Below are 18694 nucleotides of genomic sequence, written 5' to 3'. Positions count from 1 at the left end.
GGGTCAAGGAACCAGACTACAGGAACATGATTGTTTTTCTCGGTTTTTCTACGAGCACAAAATTTCAAACAACACAGTGTAACAATATTTGCTATAAAATGGTAGCCCCCCAAATCCATCCATTTCTGAAAATAACAGCAAAAACAAATGTTGTATTGCCCTTTAACAGCCCACCCCCCATAAAAGCTTCTTTTTTTTTACTGTTTTTTTTGGTCCAATACAAAAGTATTTCACTAAAATGCTTCGAATAAGCATGCAAAATTAAATGCTGCTGGGCTCATGGGTCAAAACTTTGACTTGCACAACACGTAGAGCTACTTCCCTTTGAATATGTCTGTTTCCGTAAGCCCGAGGAGTTGCCTCTTTGCCCCGAGTCAAGATTTCCAATCCCACAAATAAAGAAAATCTATCTGTGCCAAAAACAACTGTCGCTCTGCCTTAACTGCCAATTTCCGTTTGTTTCTTGACGTCAGGCTCAATGTTTATGAGGGGGAAATCGCATGCGAGGAGGAAAAAACATTCAAGGGGCCATACGCCTCGGGAATATTGGCCCAATTCTCTTGGCATCAAAAAGGGAAACAAATAACACCTCCAATACTACTGTTTAGTATAATTTGAATAAACCTGGGATTTTACAAAATGATTGTATATTTTTCAGGAAATGGTAAAAGGAACCGAAAAGTGGGATTGCGTTTTCTTCAACTGCAAAAAGACAAGTGTACTTTTACATGTATTTCTTCTTCAAATAACATGAAGTACTTGTACATGCATGAAATGGCTATTTTATCACTTTTCACAACGACATGTATCCCAAAAAATTAAAAACAATAAGGAAAAAACAACACAAAACATTCATTGCTCTGTAAAACTAGCATTGGTTTATTGCCGTTCTCAGACTCTCGGAACATCCTTGTTTAAAAAAAAAAAAGATTCTGTTTTTGTAAGAGAAAAAAAGCTGCAAATCGTTTTGACGGACACGACGTTATTTTGCGAGTGAACAAGCCCCTTTAAATCTTCAAGTCTGATCTCCTTGGGAGGCATCAGGAGAGCACACTGGAGAATCTTATTAAATGTGCATTGCCTGGGGCCGTTATCCATTAACGTCTCACGACTGCTCAATTGTTTTGAAAAATAAGAAGTTCCGAGGAGTGACACAAAATCGAAGGGCTTGTTAGGGGAGAGCAACACGAGACTGTAAATGCTGAATCTTAGCGGCCCACTTCCTGGGCAACGAACACAGAGCTCTCAATACGCAAAAGGGAGATTTACGGGGTATATTCGGAACAGATAATTGACTCGCTGGACAAGCGTAGACAATCCGAAGGAACCTCAATTTAAATTGAGATTGGGGTCTGGATTGCAGCTGAATTTCTTCTGGTTCTAGATGACAAATTTGGGTCGTTCCATCAACTTAGGGGCCAAAGGTGTAACATTGAAATTGAAATTTGTTTGCCAGGTATTTTGCTTTAATAACTAGAATAGAAGGCATTAACCCTAACCCCCTAGCGTCTTTTACTAGGAACTGGACCAAGTCCATCAAAATCCATCAATCACTATGCTTGCAATACAAAACTGTACATGACATAATGGAAATCCACCACTGATGCACTGGTCGACATTCATGGACTTGCTACACATGGCTTTTATTACAGTAGCAGTACAGGAAGCTAGGCAAAATCAATCGGATACCCCTAGCACTGCTTCAGGCCATCAAGCCCAAGTCCATCATACTCCATCAATATTTAGTCACGTAAGGCCTCCTGGACCAAGTCCCCCAAAATGGGGCATGGATTTTAATGGAGTTGGGGTGGTTAGGGTTTAAAGGATGTGCCCTGAATTTACAAAACCTTATATCAGATGTAACAGGGGAACAACAAATTGGACCCCGCATTTATGGACACATCCATTTACATTACTTTGTTAAAATTTCAAAACACCCAATAGTTGAAACATATTTATTCTGACCTGCTAGAGATCTGAAGACGTCCCTGTCACCCAAGACGTTCTCAAAGCTATGGAAGGGCTGTGAGTAGGCCAACGGCTTGGAGTTCACGTTCATGTGGATGGTTGGGACATTACCCGGGGTGTGTATGCCTCCATAGCTCTGGAGAGAGATCCAAACAATTGATGAAAGACCGTTGGATTGAAGTTGAACAAAGACACCGACTGGTTCGAACCTGCGACCTCCGGATTGCCGTTCCGGTGCTCTACCAACTGAGCTATCCAGCCCTATGTTGGCGGTTCAACATTTTGTCCATGTCTGTGTTCAAGGGGTGCTATTTTTGAAAGACTTTAATATATGCCAAAGACAATGCCAATGGGATTACATGGGAAGCATTACTTTAAAAATAATAATTGTAAACCAAGATGAATATTATAAAAAAAAATACCAGATTGCAGAGATGCCACCAATATATCAATATAAATCCTGAAACACTACTTAAAAAAACCTGAAACTAACCTAATCAAAAATGTGTTTCTGGATGTTTCAGACCAAATCCAGCACTTTTAATTGGTCACATTTTTTGAAAAAAACTCTCTGAATTCAGGTTAAAACCTGAAAAGTGGCGTCTCTGAGATTGGACTACAGAATCACACGCCTAGAAAAAAATCACACGCCTAGAAAAATCACACGCCTAAAAAATCACACGCCTAGAAAAATCACACGCCTAAAAAATCACACGCCTAGAAAAATCCAGGTGTGCCTTTATCCAAACGCCTGTGATTTTCAAATCATCAGGACTGTGAATTATCACTGAAACAGAGCCAAAAGCCAATGATCAAGCGCAAATGAAAACAATTCAATGAAGTTTGGACAAATTCGTCGGCTTGCATTGAAATTGCTCTGAATATGCTTAGAATTGTTGCTGAAACAATAAAGCAGAAAGCCGATGATCATTCACAAAGGCAAAAAAAAAAGTTGGACAATTCTTTTGCTTGCTCGGAAAAGCTCACAAAATTGCTACGAAATTGCTCTGAAGTTCCTCTAAAATGCTCTGAAATTTCTCTTAAGTGTTGCTGCGACAAAGAATCGAAGGCCAAAAATGATCACTCGCAAAGGCAGAAAATTCAACACAGTTTGGACATTTTTTTAGTTTGCTCTGAAATGCTCTTAAGCGTTGCTGCAACAAAGAACAGAAAGCCGGTGCCCAAGTGTGAATGCAGAAAATTCATCGAAATTTGGACAATTCTTCGGCTTGCTCTAAAATGCTTAAAAGAAATTGCTATGAAATTGCACTGAAGTTCCTCTAAAATGTTCTAAAATTGCTCTGAAATGTCTCTCCAGTGTTGCTGAAACCAAGAACCCAATGACACATATGATCAAGTAGAAAGGTAGAAAATTCAACACAGTTTGGACAATTCTTTAGCTCGCTCTGAAATGCTCTTAAGTTTTGCCGCTACAAAGAACAGAAAGACAGTGCTCAAGTGCAAGTGCAGAAAATTCATCGAACTTTGGACAATTCTTCGGCTTGCCCTAAAATGCTTAAAGAAATTGCTCTAAAGTTGCTTTAACAGGATAAAAAATTGCTCTGAAATGCTCTGAAGTGTTGCCAAAGCAAAGAGCCGAATGCCAATGATCAAGCGCAAATGCAAGAAAATTCAACAAAGGTGTCAGGACAGTTCTTCTGTTTGTTCTAAAATGCTTAAGCATTGCTATGAAATTGCTCTGAATTTCCTTTAACATGTTCAAAAATGCTCTGAAATGCTCGGAAGGTTGTCGAAACAAAGGACAGAAAGCCGAGATCAAGAGAATTCATCGAAATTTTGACAATTCATCGGCTCTAAAATGCTTAAGCAATTGCTATGATATTGCTCTGAAGTTGCTCTGAAGTTGCTCTGAAGTTGCTCTAACATGATCAAAATTGCTCTGAAATGCTCGGAACTGTTGCCGAAACAAAGACCCGAAAGCCGATGATCAAGCGCAAATGCAGACAATTCAACGAAAGGTTTCAGGACAATTCTTTCGGCTTGCTCTGAAATGCTAACCCTTTTCTCCATGCTCTCAGTGGATGAGCTTACATCGACTCCGCTCTCCTCTCCGGAGTAGTCCTGATTGACCTGGCCGTTACCGGTTCCTCCCTGCTTCAGCCAGACGCCGTTCTCCAGCTGCCGACCCGCATCTGGATGCAGTCGCCGTGGCGACAAGGGATGCTGGGGCGACATCCGCTGGTAGGACTGATCATCTGAAGAATCGCAGGAGGAAGAAAAACAAAAACTAAATAAATGAAATCATTTTTTTTTCTCCTGGTCGGATAATCGATTTTTAAAACTATCTCGGGACTTTCTGAAAACACTTATTTGTGATCGGTCCTCCGGCCAATAATGGGTTATTACATCAGTCGATCTTGGGACTTCCCCCCGCGATATTTACTACCCCTTCAACGGTTACGAAGAGAAAGTCCGGGCAGACCACTGGGAGGGAATATTGAACCCATTGCCAACAACGCCTGAAGCTCATGCGAAGGACGCTACAGATCTGTGAACATCCAGAGATTTGAGAGACCTATTTTACATTTGCAGAAAAAGCATTGCGGGCCATTTGCTATAACACAGAGGGATAAACTTCGATCAAACTTCATTCACCAGAAACAATCAATGTTTGAGTTGTGAAAATAAATTGTGTCCAATATGTTAATGTCTTGATGGATATTGTACAAATGTATATTTTAACCCTCTTGCTATTTAAACAGCCACAGACAGTCAAAATGTCGATTCGCTTCCCCTGCTATATATTTAACACAGGCTAGTCACCAGCAGTCAGATCATATGTCAAGCACACACTGTGACTAGTCAAACTCAGTCAACAGACCATAAACAGACAAAGCAGGCAAGTTGTGGGCACAGCTGGCTTATCAATTACCCACAGTCAAAGCAAAGCTGTGTAAAGTTACATGGGCAGTCACGGCCAGTCAATCCTGCTTTATGTAGGCTGGGAGCTCTGAACTGTTGAAAAGAGTCACTTGATTGATTTGGAATAAAAGGACTACTTGGCACAGAACGTATGTTGGCATAGGAGGATTAAGTAAAAAAAATGCCCTTGATTTTGTTGTTGTTCATGTATTACAATTCCACTACACATGTGAAATTCACCAGTCGATATACATTGTGTAATATTAGACACGACACACAGAATCACTATTAACAACCGTCTAACTCACTTGTTGGCGAGGGTATATGCTGCGGGCTACCAGCCATGGCCCTGGGCGGACTACCAACCATGTTACCATGGTAATGATCAGGTGCCGGAGGATACTGGAAAACAGAAAGAAAGATTCACAGTCAATACCAGAAAAAAATTTATGACAGTTATATTTTTCATGTATTGTCTTCGGAATCCTATAAAATACTCGTACAAGTCTCAACAATAAGTTTTCTGCCTTTCAATGTTTCCAACTTTTAAGAAAGGCGTAGCAGAAAGGAACACCACATATTTCTGGGTTACGCGGCCGAGTAAAACAATCAACCAGTTTCTCGTTGCTGCCCACTTCTTTTACCCGCCCGCCTCTTTTCTTTTTTTTGTATATTTTTTTCTTTTTGGTGTAGAGGTGATAACAGTTCTGCGCGCATGGAGATTTCTATTGTTACGTCACTGATTTAACCCTGACCTTCCCAAATCCTCCAAAATCCTCTTTTCAAAATGGAGGATTTTGTAGGATTGGGGCATTATGGCAAAATGTGTGGCTGATTTTGGAGGATGCACCGTGTCAAGGTCTTGGGCTGGACCTTGTGTTGTTTATATTCAGCCATGCCGAAATGTAGGTCTAGAATTATACTTGAAAATCCTCCGCACTGCTCCAGGATGTTACCGCCCCTGCCTCAACACATTGACAGTGATTGCCGGAGTGTTTTGCAGGATTGAGGCAGTGGTAACCCCTCCAAGGACCACATTCAGGATTGAGGATGTATGCAATTTTTACATGGAGGCCGTTGGAGGATTTTGCAAGATTGAGGTTACATCCTAGCAAAAATGCCTAGGGAGTCAGGGTTAGGCAACTGTTTGGGGTTTATTCCAATACATGCCAAATTATTTGGGAGGACATGTATGCCTATTCTTGATTTTTTTGTGGGGTTAAGTGTGCTTTAGCTGTGCTTATGCATACTGCTTATGGTCTCCATGAAATAGACTAAGATTTTTTTTGTGGGGTTAAGTGTGCTTTAGCTGTGCTTATGCATACTGCTTATGGTCTCCATGAAATAGACTAAGGCTCCTTTAGCAAAAAAAATATGTTCTAAGCAGTGTCACGAAACTGGGCCCTGGTTCATTTGACACAGTTCAAACATTGTCTGAAAGCAGAGGCAAAACAGCTGCTGTCAGAGAAACACTGAGACGTCTACCAGTTACAACAATTTACTTACCGGCCTGTCCTCCGGTATCCCATAAGGCACCGAGCCGTTCATAGGCGGGGATTGGTGAGGGGGAGGGGGTGGCGGGGACGACAGTCCAGCATTGCTGCCGGCCGGATGGTAGTAACCGTGCCTGTACGACTGGTTGTGCATCGGGTCCACGCTCTCTGCATTAACGGACAAATAATAATCTCATGAGACTTTACAACGCCACGTTTTTCTAGTCACAGGGTCCTTGACATTAGAAGGCAAGTCTTACTCCATATAGGGTTCACTTATTTTGTCTCACATAGGATTAAGGGTAAGAAAGTCTGTCATGAGCCAATATGGCCCATCAGGCCGGTGTTTATCTCCGGTTTCCGTGGCATGAAACAACTGGCATTGTTTCTATTCCCCCTGGATGGAAGGCCAGTCCATCGCAGGTTACTCCCCAGCTAATGCTGGTACCCATTCATACTCCTGGGTGGAGGGAGGCAAGTGGGGGTGAAGTGGCTTGCCCAAGGACACAACATATGACCGGCAGCTGGATACAGACTCAAGAGTCAGTGCAAAAAATTGATCCACACGAACTGTTTTTTAACAGCTTGGAAACTCTTGGACGAAAATATACAAACGGCAATTTTTTTTCAACATACAGGTTCATGCCATTAAACACTTCAACAAAATCATAACAAGTGTGACTCATATTAGTAATCATCCTACTATTTAAGAGGTCACAATCGGTCAAAATTTTCTTCCTCGCCTCCTGGCCTAATGTGTACAAACCAATGGGGGTCTTGACCAATACTGACCCAAGTAATAAACAGGCTCACAATGCACGTTTTCACAGGACGGTTAATGCAAAAGACAACGTTTTAGCTCTTTCAAAATAAAGCTTATGCATAACACAAACAAGACATGTATTTCAAGACTTTTTTTTTAGGTTTTCAGGTTATTTTCCCCCATGTTTTTTTTTTTTAGCAAACCCAAACAAACGACCAACAAAATCTTTATACACTGAACCCTAGTTGAACTTAAAAAAAGAAAAAAGAAAGGAAAAAAGAAAAGAAAAAAAATCACCGCAACCCACAACTTCCTTCACAAATTGACTGATGAATCTCGTTCGCTTTTCTAAATGCCAACTTGATAAGAAACAATCCTTTTTTTATCACTCTCACAGCTCATTATCCCAGGTTCTGACATTTCGCAGGAAAGTTCAAACACGGAGTGGGAAGGTTCGTTTGGTCATCTATTAATCCAAGCCGTTGACAGTCCACACTTCATTCGTCATTCGCCTTGTTTTATAAAGGTCAGGTTCGCGCTATTCCAGTTGAATAATATGCCGAGAAAGGATATTTAAATTCTAGCCATTCAATATCAATCGATGTTCAAAATAGAAATCACAAATTCAAATTATTTGTTGTTTTTCATTTTGTGTTTTTTTTTTTTCAATGATGAAATATCGTCAGGCCTGATTTGAACTTTTTTTAAAATACTGTCATTGGTTGATGTGCAACCAGTTTCTCATGATTTTCAGGATCCAAGCTACATGCTTGATTTACCTTTGCACACATTTGATAGTGGGGTCTACATTTTTTGTGTACATGTAAAGACCTTTGTCATGTTGCCGCCATCTTGATTTGTTCCCATTCAAATCAACGTAACCAAAGCGAGGCTGGAAGGAAAAATAGTCTGGTTCCTTTTTGCACAAAAATCATTATCATTCAGTACTGCTATTGGATACAGGGAATATGACGGAAATGGTGGCAGCATGATTAAGGTCCATTATCCCCATTCATCAATCCCTTTTCAATCGAAAGTCAGAAAAAGTCGAAAAGTTGCCAAATTGTCAGCATTTTTTTAAACCATTTTACCCCATTTAACTTCTGTGTGGTGTGCGACGCGCGCGATATGCTCAACGTTGCAACTTTTGCAGAGCTCATCTCAAGCAGCTGGCAGTAGCTGAAGCATGCACTATGCGCATGTTACGCAGAGTGCAGTTGCAAACACTGGTCATAAACATCGCTGACCAGTGTTTAAACAGTGCTTTAGGACCAAGCATGTGATGGAGCCCCCAATCCATAGGAAGGGTAAACTGTTGCAGGTATTTATGACTTTGATATTAAAGAATGTTTTCAAATGGGTTAATAATCACAGACAGGAACCGTGTTAACTTTCACTGGTAACCCACAGTTATCTGATTCATTAGTAAACCCTTAATGCTCACCTCTGTTAGACCAGTTACCGGAAGAGCTAGCGGACGCGGTGGAGTCCGAGGAGTAGCGATTGTTAGTAGTGTCTACGAGAACGTTACTGGATGGAGGCGTTATGCTGCCCGGCATACTTGATAAGGGGGTGCTGCCGTGGGGGTAGGGCTGACCGGTGGGGAGAAGGGGTCCTGACGAATCGACAAGAGATGGGAGGACGGGGCGGGAGAGAAAGATTGAAAGAGAAAAATAAAGCACAAGTGAGCTCTTGCGTATTGACTGTTTGTCTGAATAGAGCCTGCAAGTTGACCTCAAAAACCTGCGAGATTTTACGAGATACAGCACATCCGGGCATCATGTATTATAATAATAATAATCGGCATTTAAGAACGCTCTTATTAGTAAACTAAATCACAGCGCTTACATTTTTATTATTACCCCTGATCATTGGGCCAATGAAACATTCCAAATACCATCTCAGCTCCCTGGGGAGTATACAGCTTGATGCTGCCTGTCAGGCGCAAGCAAGCTTAGTCAATCACAATAACCATCTCTGCCCTCACAGGTACCCATTTTCTCCTGGGTAGAGAGAAGCAATGAGTGACAAAGTGTCTTGCTCAAGGGCACACGCAGCATGACCCCAGGCTGGACTCGAACCCACCACCAGCAGCTTTACCCACAGACCACAAATCCAGCGTCCTTAACCACGAGGCCACAGGTTGTGGGGAGTCAGGTTGGTGTAGCGGTACTTTCCTCGCCTTCCACCGCTGTGACCTGGGTTCGAATCCCGCCTGGGCCAGTATGTGGATCGGGTTTTCAGTCCCTACCTGATTCTGTGGGTTTTCCTCAGAATCCTCTCAGAATTACACGTAACACAGGTGTAATATCTGTTTCAACACAGGGTTGTTATGTAGAGAAACCTTATAGGCACTTGATACTGATTGAAGGATAATTTTTCACACACAATATTCACACATGTTATATGCATTTCAACACAAAGTGGTTTTCTGCAGAAATTCCAGATAAATAATCCTAAGATCTCACACAATACACCAAACTATAGGGCGAGTAAAAAAATGCAACCCAAATGGCAGGACCAATTTTTGAAAGTCCAATCAATGAGCTTTCTTTTAGTACAAGAATCATTCAAATCACTCATGTACATTTCAAGTTACGTCATTTCGAACGCAAACACCATTCTAAAGTTTTTTCCAAGGATCACAAAAAAGGTACGTGTTCTTAGTTCCAGCAAAATGAAAACCAATTCACATGCATCCCTATGAGTCAGTTCAGCGTGTGACATCGCGTAGCTGCAATCGGCTCAGTGAGAACGTGTCTCTGACGCTGGATTCAGGCCCAATTCAAAACACGACTCGGCAACATTTGATTTGAAATTGAGATCCTACATCATTCGCTGAGCTGAAACTGCACCAGGTTAGTTGTTCAGCCCCATTGCTAATTGTTCAGCAAATTACAAATAATGGACTCTACTTTTAAAACAACACCCCCATCCCCCACCCCCCTCCCCACCCATCACACCCACTGAGTCTCTCTGCCAGTGAGGGCGCTATTAACATGTGTCATAGGTCACATCATTACCCCCCCCCCCCCCCATGTGCTCGAAACAATTACAAGCCTGGCCTTGGAAGGAGACAGCTATCTCTGCAATACTGTAATGATAACAATGATGACACAACAAGCACTGATGATTGCACGCAGGCAGTGGTCACAGCTGTGAGCCAACAGACAATGTGAAGAAGAGAAGGGCATTAGACAAACTGGCACCTGGCAGGCACCACATGGCCTGTTATTGATGTCAATGTACATGTATTACGTATACATACATGTACATTGTTCATGTATAACATGGGGAATGAGAGAAAACAGGTCCTGATTACATGTGCAATACATTGAGACAGCAATCACAAAAAGTGACTATAAAAGCACGCGCAAAAATCATACATACATGTACCAGTATGCCCCAAATTTTCAGAGGCAGAATTTGATTAAACCTGTTATGCAACATTTGATGTACGTATGCGTATTACATGAAATGCCTGTAGAGGCACTAGCATACGTATTCTACTTTCTGACTATTACCAGTTTTGTGAGAAACTTGTTCTGGAGCCATAAGGCCAAAAAAAAAAAAAGTCTCCGGTTTCTGGTATGGAGCTTGCCCCAAAAGTGGTGCGGCGACGCAGCCTTTTTTCTTTCTTTTTTACCTATTTTTTTTTTTTTTTTTGGCTTCAAATGTCGGCTGATGACTGCAAATGGTGCCCGACTAAACTTAGTGCAAATATATGGGAGTCCAGAGAGGCCACATAAAGCTTATTCTCGATCATAACCCCATCTAAAAACACGTTAAAATTGTGCAGCAGCAGGATTCCAGTCAAACCAGTGAGTTTGGCGGTTTTGAGACATCACCTTGTATTGAAAAAAAAACGCTGTTAGGGCTTCGGCCTTTGCACTCGCATTAGTTCTGTTCGATACCCCCCCCCCCCTTTGAGAAGTGTTTGACGTTTTTGTTTTAGAAATTAATTCCATGGCTCCACTCTATGGAATTCTACACTGTTTATGTATGAATGTATGAATGCTACGATCAAAAGTTTGTGCTTAAATGTTAAGTTCTGTCAGTTTGAACTTTGTCTATTTAATTTTATTTTAACCATGTCTATTTAATTTAAAAGTCAATCTACAAATGCACACTGACATCTATTTTTCATATAAAACAAAATAATGTCTGTAACCAAATGGAACTGAAATGCATTGATTCAGAATGACCTTTTTTCCTGATATGACTATAAATATGCCTACGTGACTTCTTTAGATTATATTATGAACTAACGCTTCATTAGTGAAATACAAATGTTTCAATTACATGGATGGCTGATCTCATCAATACAGAACACAAATGACCTTCTCATGCTTGAGGGACCATATGCACATGGCCTCATGTTCCATATTACAATGTACTATTAGGCCAAGTAAAATAATAAACATTTCTAGTCCCCGCCCGCTTCCTTTTTCCTGCTCGACTCTCCCTTGTTAAGTTTTGGTTTCTTTATTTGTTCCCAGTAAAATTGTACGCAGGTTCAAATTAAAATAAGGCGACGGCGTCTTTGATTCTTTGAACACCAGCAAAAGTGTTCAGAAACTGGAAGAATTCATTCACATCTTGGAAAATCTGCCATCTTAAGAAAAGAAACAAAAGGCCGCCTCCTCCCTTTTTTTTAAGGAGCCGAGACGAGAAATTATAATTTTTTTTGTACTCGGCTTTCTAAAAAGTGGGCCCAGATGTCGCATGCTTCCAGTTCATGATAGCCTCTCATCTGGCAAATTTAGCCAGTTGCCGCTGATAAGTGCTTTACAAGTGGTTTCATTGAGAAAAAGAAACGTAAGCCACAGTCTGTTCATGCAGTGAAGAGGCATTAGATTCGACTCTTTCGCAACATATGCATGTTAGTGATGAATTCCGGTTTGGCAACAAATGCACGCAAATGACGCAATGCATTTAAATTGAGAACAATAACCGTCAGTAGTGCACCCATGTATGTATGCACATACCAGAATTATCATGCAAATTACTTGTAAAACGAATATTACTGGCAGTATGATTAAATGATATTTCTGTGCAATGAACATTAACGAATAGTGAAAACCCCTGTCCTTTTTTAAAAATTATTTCCCTAAAATGAAACTTTAAATTGATTGTTTTTTTTGGAATTGATGAAACCAAAAATTCACTTATTATTGAAGCTCACTCTCAATCCAAACGAATCACAAATATTTTGTTTGTACTAAAAGGCAAACGTCATCATTTAAAGTAGACAGACATATTATTCAGTCTGGTACTTACCTGAAGTGACCGACAATATTATGCTGTGGAAGGGTTCGTGAAGTGATTTTTTTGGGGGAACACATTTTGTGCAACTTTCAGTTCCTCTTGAATGTATGAAAACTATTTGACACCCCTTTTTGGTAAATTTTACTGAAAAGTGCACTTCTTTATACATTTAAAATTGTCCATGCTTTTCCGGACAACTGAGTGTGCTGTTGCTGTGATGTCATTCCAGGAAGACACTGTTCGGTTAAGTTTTTTTGTTTGTTCAAATTGCGAACCCAAAATTTGCTCAATGAAAACATTTGTGAGAAAGAGTTGCTCATTGGCTTACTGCCATGTTCTCACGCAACAACAAATCACCAAAGAAAAGAAAATTGACGACAGCAAAATATCCAAAATTCTGGCAACTTTTTTGTGCTGAAATAGCTGTAACATTGAGGTTTCTGCCCAGAACGACATCACAGTTTTGCTCATGAATATGGAAATTTGCATTAGCATAAAAACCACAAAGGCACTAAATTACCCGTTAAAATGGCAAAACAAAAATGAACTGTTTGAGAGGTTAGTATAATAGATCAAATATTGTTTATCTGACACGTTTGAAGTTTTGTTTTCGAAAATGCTTGAAAAACCAAGAAAAACAAAAATTGTTTAAGTAGTCTGGTTCCCTGACTCCACTAAAGATAAAATGAATCAATTTATAGATGTCGGAAAATTGTAAGGTAAAGGAACCAGTCTAGCTGGCCTGCACCCGTTCATGAACATGTAACTAATAGCAAACAAAATTTGGACTGAAAAAAATTTTAAATTTGGAGCAGTAGTTCAAAAATAGTTAGGTTTTTCCAACGGTGGTCGCCCACCGTTGGAAATGTATACAAAAATACCATTTTCTTGAAAATGACTTGACACCAGGTGCCGTAATTTTACAGGATGCTTTAGACTGTCATTTACCAACATCCTAGTAAGCTATTTCGTAAAAACTTGGTAGTTTTATTTTTTGATGTATGCAAATGTTGTATATTCCCTTTAATGAGACACAAAGGTGCATTTTCCAGAATTGCATTAAAAACAATTGCATTGCATGAGCTTTATAAATTTGTCTTTTCAGTTCGAAGATTCTTCTCACGTTCGACACGCAGCGCAGGTCCGGCCGTGAAGTAGTCCATATCATGTCGTTAATTTTGCATGAAATGTGGAGTGTCTGCCTTTCTCCGACCTGGAGAGCTACAATAACAACATTCACCACTAAACGTTCCCACGTGATGCTCTTCAACAACGTGCACTCTGCACCCATTACACTCGGGACGTCTGTAGATCACAGCGTGTTGTTTGTGTACATCGTCACGCACATGAATGCAAATGAACATGTACATGTAAATGTACATGTCTTTTTTTTTTATTGCAGCTAAAAAATTGCCGAATAATGCGAACAGTGGAGCACTTTCCCATATCTGCCTTAAGATTTGAAGCTGTCCAATTTATCAGATCGGTTGGTTTAGGAAAGTACATGTACATTTCTGAGTTACATGCACATGTACAGTTGTACAATGTACATGTACATATACCTGCCAATGGGTCTCTACATTACATTTTTTTTAAGGGTTCAGAACGGTTCATTGGAAAAATGCCAGGAATTAGGGAGAAGCATGCAAAGCATTGAGACAGAAGCATGTCATTTACAGTTTTGTACACAGTTGACCGACATGTCAACCATGCCCATGCAAACTAACAACAAAATACAGAAGAATACATGCTGCGTCCGAATGACTTGGCTCTGGCTAGCTGGAGATAGCACACAGGCCTATGGCAAGTGGCTGCAGCAGCTTCCTATAGACCCGTGTGTAATTTCAAGCCCTGGTCAAGTAATTCAGACACGGCTTACATCAGTTGAACACTGGTCCGGTGTTCCATGAGTTGCAGGTTCCAATCCATCAAGTCAATTTTTTGAAGTCGCTTGAGGGACTCTTCGTTACAGGTTTAAGTATGATTTCGACAGGTATTCAGGTAAATACATGTATGTGTACTGTACCGGTACATAAAGAACCTCAGTGAAAGACAAACACAATGGTGTCCACAGGACATTGTTCAGATGTGAATCGTAAACCGCCTCAAAATGGCAGTAGTTTTGACGTTTGAAGCCAAACCACCTTTCCTTCGGCCATATTGAGTGGTCCACTGCATCAACCGTGGAGTGTCCACCGCTGGATATATTCAATTAACTCCAGATGATTTCACTTGGCATCTTGAGTCTATGCCCATTAATGCCAACCTGCCCCTTAAACCAGACATCATTCCATCGCTTTGAGCGATTGGGAACTGCAAACAGGTCAACGAGATTAAAGAATTCCTCGAAGTCTGAGTTTTGAGCAGTTTTTTGTTTGTTTCTCACATTTGCAAAAGAACATGGACAGAATTGTTATTTTTCCGTCTCCGCAAATCAACACCAAGGAAATACAACGTACATGTCTTCTAACCGAGCAGCCATGCTCAAAACAATTACAATTATTTAAATTTACATCCCTGTATCAAATTTTACGGCTAAGCAAATTAAAATCTCCTGTTCCCAATGGGTTAAATAAATATAATGCCGTTAGTTATTTTCTCCACTAGGGACGGCTACGAATTAATGCATATGCAATACAATACGTTAATATTCCTTCGTGCCATTGGCACTTTTGGATATACAGTTTCGGTCAGCAATACCGTACGTGCCGCACACAAGCAAACGACTGGCATATATTTAGAGCCGTCGTGAGGTCAAATATGTAAATCTTGGAGGCAAACTGCAGATGTTTTGGCAATCATGGTAATTATTCCGTCTGTGTGCTAGAAATCCATCACAAGCCAAGGGATCAAGTGGCGAAGCGGAGATTATATAAGGAGTCGGTCGTCGAGGTCATGCGTAACAGGACCAGCTCAATGGTTTCATATATCATCTTGATTTAAAATTTAGATTATTGTTCTTCCCAGTTTTACACTTCTAGAATTTAACAAGCGTCCTCAGTGATATTTTCACCAGTGCGAACAGAGATAAATTTACCTCCGTACTTGTAGATTGGTTGTTGAGGTCGTGTGTAAAAGGGCAAGCTCAATGGTTTCATATATCATCCTGATTTGGATTTCACATTATTTTCCTCTCATTTTTGAGTGTTACTTCCAGAATTTCACAAGCGATATTTTCACCAGTGCGAACAGAGATAAATTTACCAACATAGTTGTAGGTCGGTTGTTGAGGTCATGCGTAAGGGCAAGGTCAGTGACTTCATACCTGTCATCTTAATTCAAATGTTAGATATTTTTCTTTCCAGCTTTTGAGTTTTTACTTCTAAATTTCACAAGCGTCCTCAGTGATATTTTCACCAGTGTGAATGGAATTAACTTTACCTGTAGTTGTAGGTCAGCTGTTGAGGTCATGTGTATCAGAGCAAGCTCAATGGTTTCATATCATCTTGATTTAATTTCAGTGTTGGGTTCTGCCCTTCACCGACATATTTTTATAAACACTGTTGTCCGGAGTGATTGTGAGAAAAAAAAAATCACTCAGGTGGGACTCGAACCCACGACCTCCAGCTAATTTCAAGTAGTGCAGATGTCTTACCACTGGACCACCGAGCTTGCCAGGGTCGGCTGGCTGGTTCGATTGTGAAGGACAAAACCCAATAGTAAATTAACATCAACCCGATGCAAATTCCACATTACCATTGTTATAATAATCTTCATTTAATTTTGAGATTATTTTCTGCCCAGTTTTGACTTTTACTTCTAAGAATTTCACAAGCGTCCCCTGTGATAGTTTCACCAGTGTGAACGGAAATAAATTTACCTGTACTTGTAGGTGATGTGCTTGCATAACTGAAAGTGCTCTGTTGGCTTAACGAACCTGTACACACAAAAAAAAAGAAGATAGAAAATCAAAAATATTTTTAGATTAAGCATAACAAAATAAAATTCCAAAGAAACAAAAACACACTTGGGCAAAACCTTGAAAGGCATGAACTTTGAGAGCATGTGTGAAAACAGACCTCACGGGGTTGTGATTTAGGTAGCATGGTTCAGCGTTCCCGTTTTTGTTTCCATTTTTGGTCATTCCAAATCTCCTGAAGGTTGTTTATGCAACTCAAAGACAAAGACAATCTGCATGTGGGGGTCAGGGGTCTGAGCCGTGATAAAATGGGCTCTGGGTACAAAAGTCTGTTTGCTTCCAACTAGTTTGTGTGCACGAATGATCTGTATGTGGAGACCATGTGCCTGTGAATGCACACTGTATGTGGTATGGTGAGGGAAAAAAAGCATTTCAGTCATGGAGTAAATAATGGCATTTCGACAAATTCCATTCAAACACTTGTTTAACCACTTCGCGCGGGGATCATTTTTGCAGGAAATTTCGATTTTCGCAAAAGGCAATGTTTTCAAGCCAACTTCTGACAAACAGCCAAACGCCACAAATACTGATTCGCAAGAGTCATTTCAACAGTATTTTTTACGATATTTCTTGCCGAAACCTCATATGTTTCGATACTCCGGGGTGTGCACTGGAGCGTATATTGTAGGCCGTGCACAACGGCCAATTCAAGATCAACACACGGTCCGCCTCCACAAACTTCACAGACTTTGTGTGTGTGTACAAAAGGCGCGAGGGGTTAGCATGTTTAGACATCACCCGGAAGCGAGTCCAGCCAATCTTGACGTTTAAACCCGTCAGCCGTGCCTGTGTATAAAAACAGCCAGTGCGTGCTATCACGTCTTCCGATGCGAACTGGTCAACTCATCATGATAAGTGCCGAATGAATTAACATTTACTACAGTATACATGTTCAATGTACATATACAAATTGATCCAGATCAAATCAAATCAAATCAAATCAAATCAAATCAAATCAAATCAAATCAAATCAAATCAAATCAATTCAACATCAAATTGTATCAAATCCACCTTTGAGTAGTTTGTATGTTGACATTCATCACTGCTCCAATCCCTACATATGTACAAGGCTGTGGAATTAAGAAGGTAATTTTCGGAAGCAAATATATCCATTTTAGACGTGGGTACATGTACGAGTAAACCTCGTTACCCATTTCACTATAAGCACCAGCTGCAGTTAATGGCACAGTGGCACAATACAATTGCCCCCTATTATTGCTTAAATTAATCACTTCAATTACAAGCGACAACCTGTATGTATGTAAATAGACAATTAGTCTGCAGCCTGCGCTTTGCAGAGAGTACACCTTGCACTGCATTACTGAGATCTTATTCTGATGCACTGATAATGAGAACATTAGAATAAACATGAACATGTACTGAGACTGGACCTTCACCAAAAAATGCATGTGATTCTTTCAATGACAGCGGCCCAGAGTAGGAAACATAAAATGAATCTTCAATTTTTATAGGTTGATACACCCACTCCAAGATTATATCTAGGCATTACCTGCTCATCAAATTAAAACAATTTATTCATCAAACATGCAATGATTAATTAACATGTTAATGTGTTCCCTAGAAAACAAGGAGTTGTCTTTATCTTTCTAATGACACTGTGGGTTGATTTTTATTCAGTACATTCACAGATAAACAAGCCAAACTATTGTACTGAGATCCATAATGCAAATAATGAATCACATAATCGCTTGTTATATAACCATACACAAAATCTGATGGTAAACAAGTCTTCATCATAAATACATGTACATGTACATGTGCCGTTAGATTGTGAGACAAATGGAACATGAGGCAGTGTGCATTAGCTTCATTTGTATGTAGCACGATGCCAGCAAATTGCCCACGACTTCTAAAGTATACCGTAGTAAAATCAATGTTCAGATGGGAAAGTCGCTATTTCTTTACGTCTTTCCCCATCTGGGGGACTCAATGAGTCACCACAAATGAATGGAGAAAACATTAAATGTGAAGCTGATTATTAGGAAGATTCTACCATCATGGACATATTTAACTAAGAGATCAACTGAATGGCCACAAATCATTAACTATGGCACAGAGATACATGTCATTGATACCAATATGAAACATGAAACAGTTGTAGTGCATCAGACTATAATCAATGAAGCATTGAAACAGTGCCTCATGCGTAATATGATGCTCGATATTGCTCGTCACTCATTTTACAATACATGTAATGCGTACATGTACTGCTGTTTACAGATCCGAATTATGATGGAATTTTACAACATACGGTGTACGCATTTCCTGTAACATTAGTCATACTGCGGTGACTTGCTCCCCGTGTTTATTTTTCCACGAATGATGCACGGCGTAATATAAATTAAGATATCCCTGAGTCGTGAACTACGTGTTTATAAA

At 40.2% G+C, this 18694-nt stretch overlaps 1 protein-coding gene across 3 annotated transcripts in view; it reads right to left on the bottom strand.

The window, feature by feature from the left end:
* LOC119735022 (histone-lysine N-methyltransferase 2D-like) overlaps nt 1-18694 on the bottom strand; it is a 52885-nt gene that overhangs the window by 12168 nt on the left and 22023 nt on the right. The window contains exons 2-7 of one of the 3 annotated variants that reach the window (XM_038208703.1): nt 16196-16252; nt 8552-8722; nt 6358-6512; nt 5160-5253; nt 4021-4184; nt 1966-2104 (exon numbers count right to left, since the gene is read on the bottom strand). In XM_038208703.1, the coding sequence (XP_038064631.1) occupies nt 1966-2104; nt 4021-4184; nt 5160-5253; nt 6358-6512; nt 8552-8722; nt 16196-16252 (780 nt within the window). Of the gene's footprint in view, nt 1-1965; nt 2105-3987; nt 4185-5159; nt 5254-6357; nt 6513-8551; nt 8723-16195; nt 16253-18694 lie in introns of all 3 variants that reach the window. The other 2 variants (XM_038208702.1, XM_038208704.1) reach the window with 2 other exon arrangements.

This window comes from Patiria miniata, unplaced genomic scaffold (genome assembly GCF_015706575.1).
Source record: "Patiria miniata isolate m_02_andy unplaced genomic scaffold, ASM1570657v1 HiC_scaffold_28, whole genome shotgun sequence".
Classification (NCBI taxonomy): domain Eukaryota; kingdom Metazoa; phylum Echinodermata; class Asteroidea; order Valvatida; family Asterinidae; genus Patiria; species Patiria miniata.
Note: the sequence above shows the minus strand (reverse complement) of the source record. Positions and strands in the feature narration are given on the sequence as shown.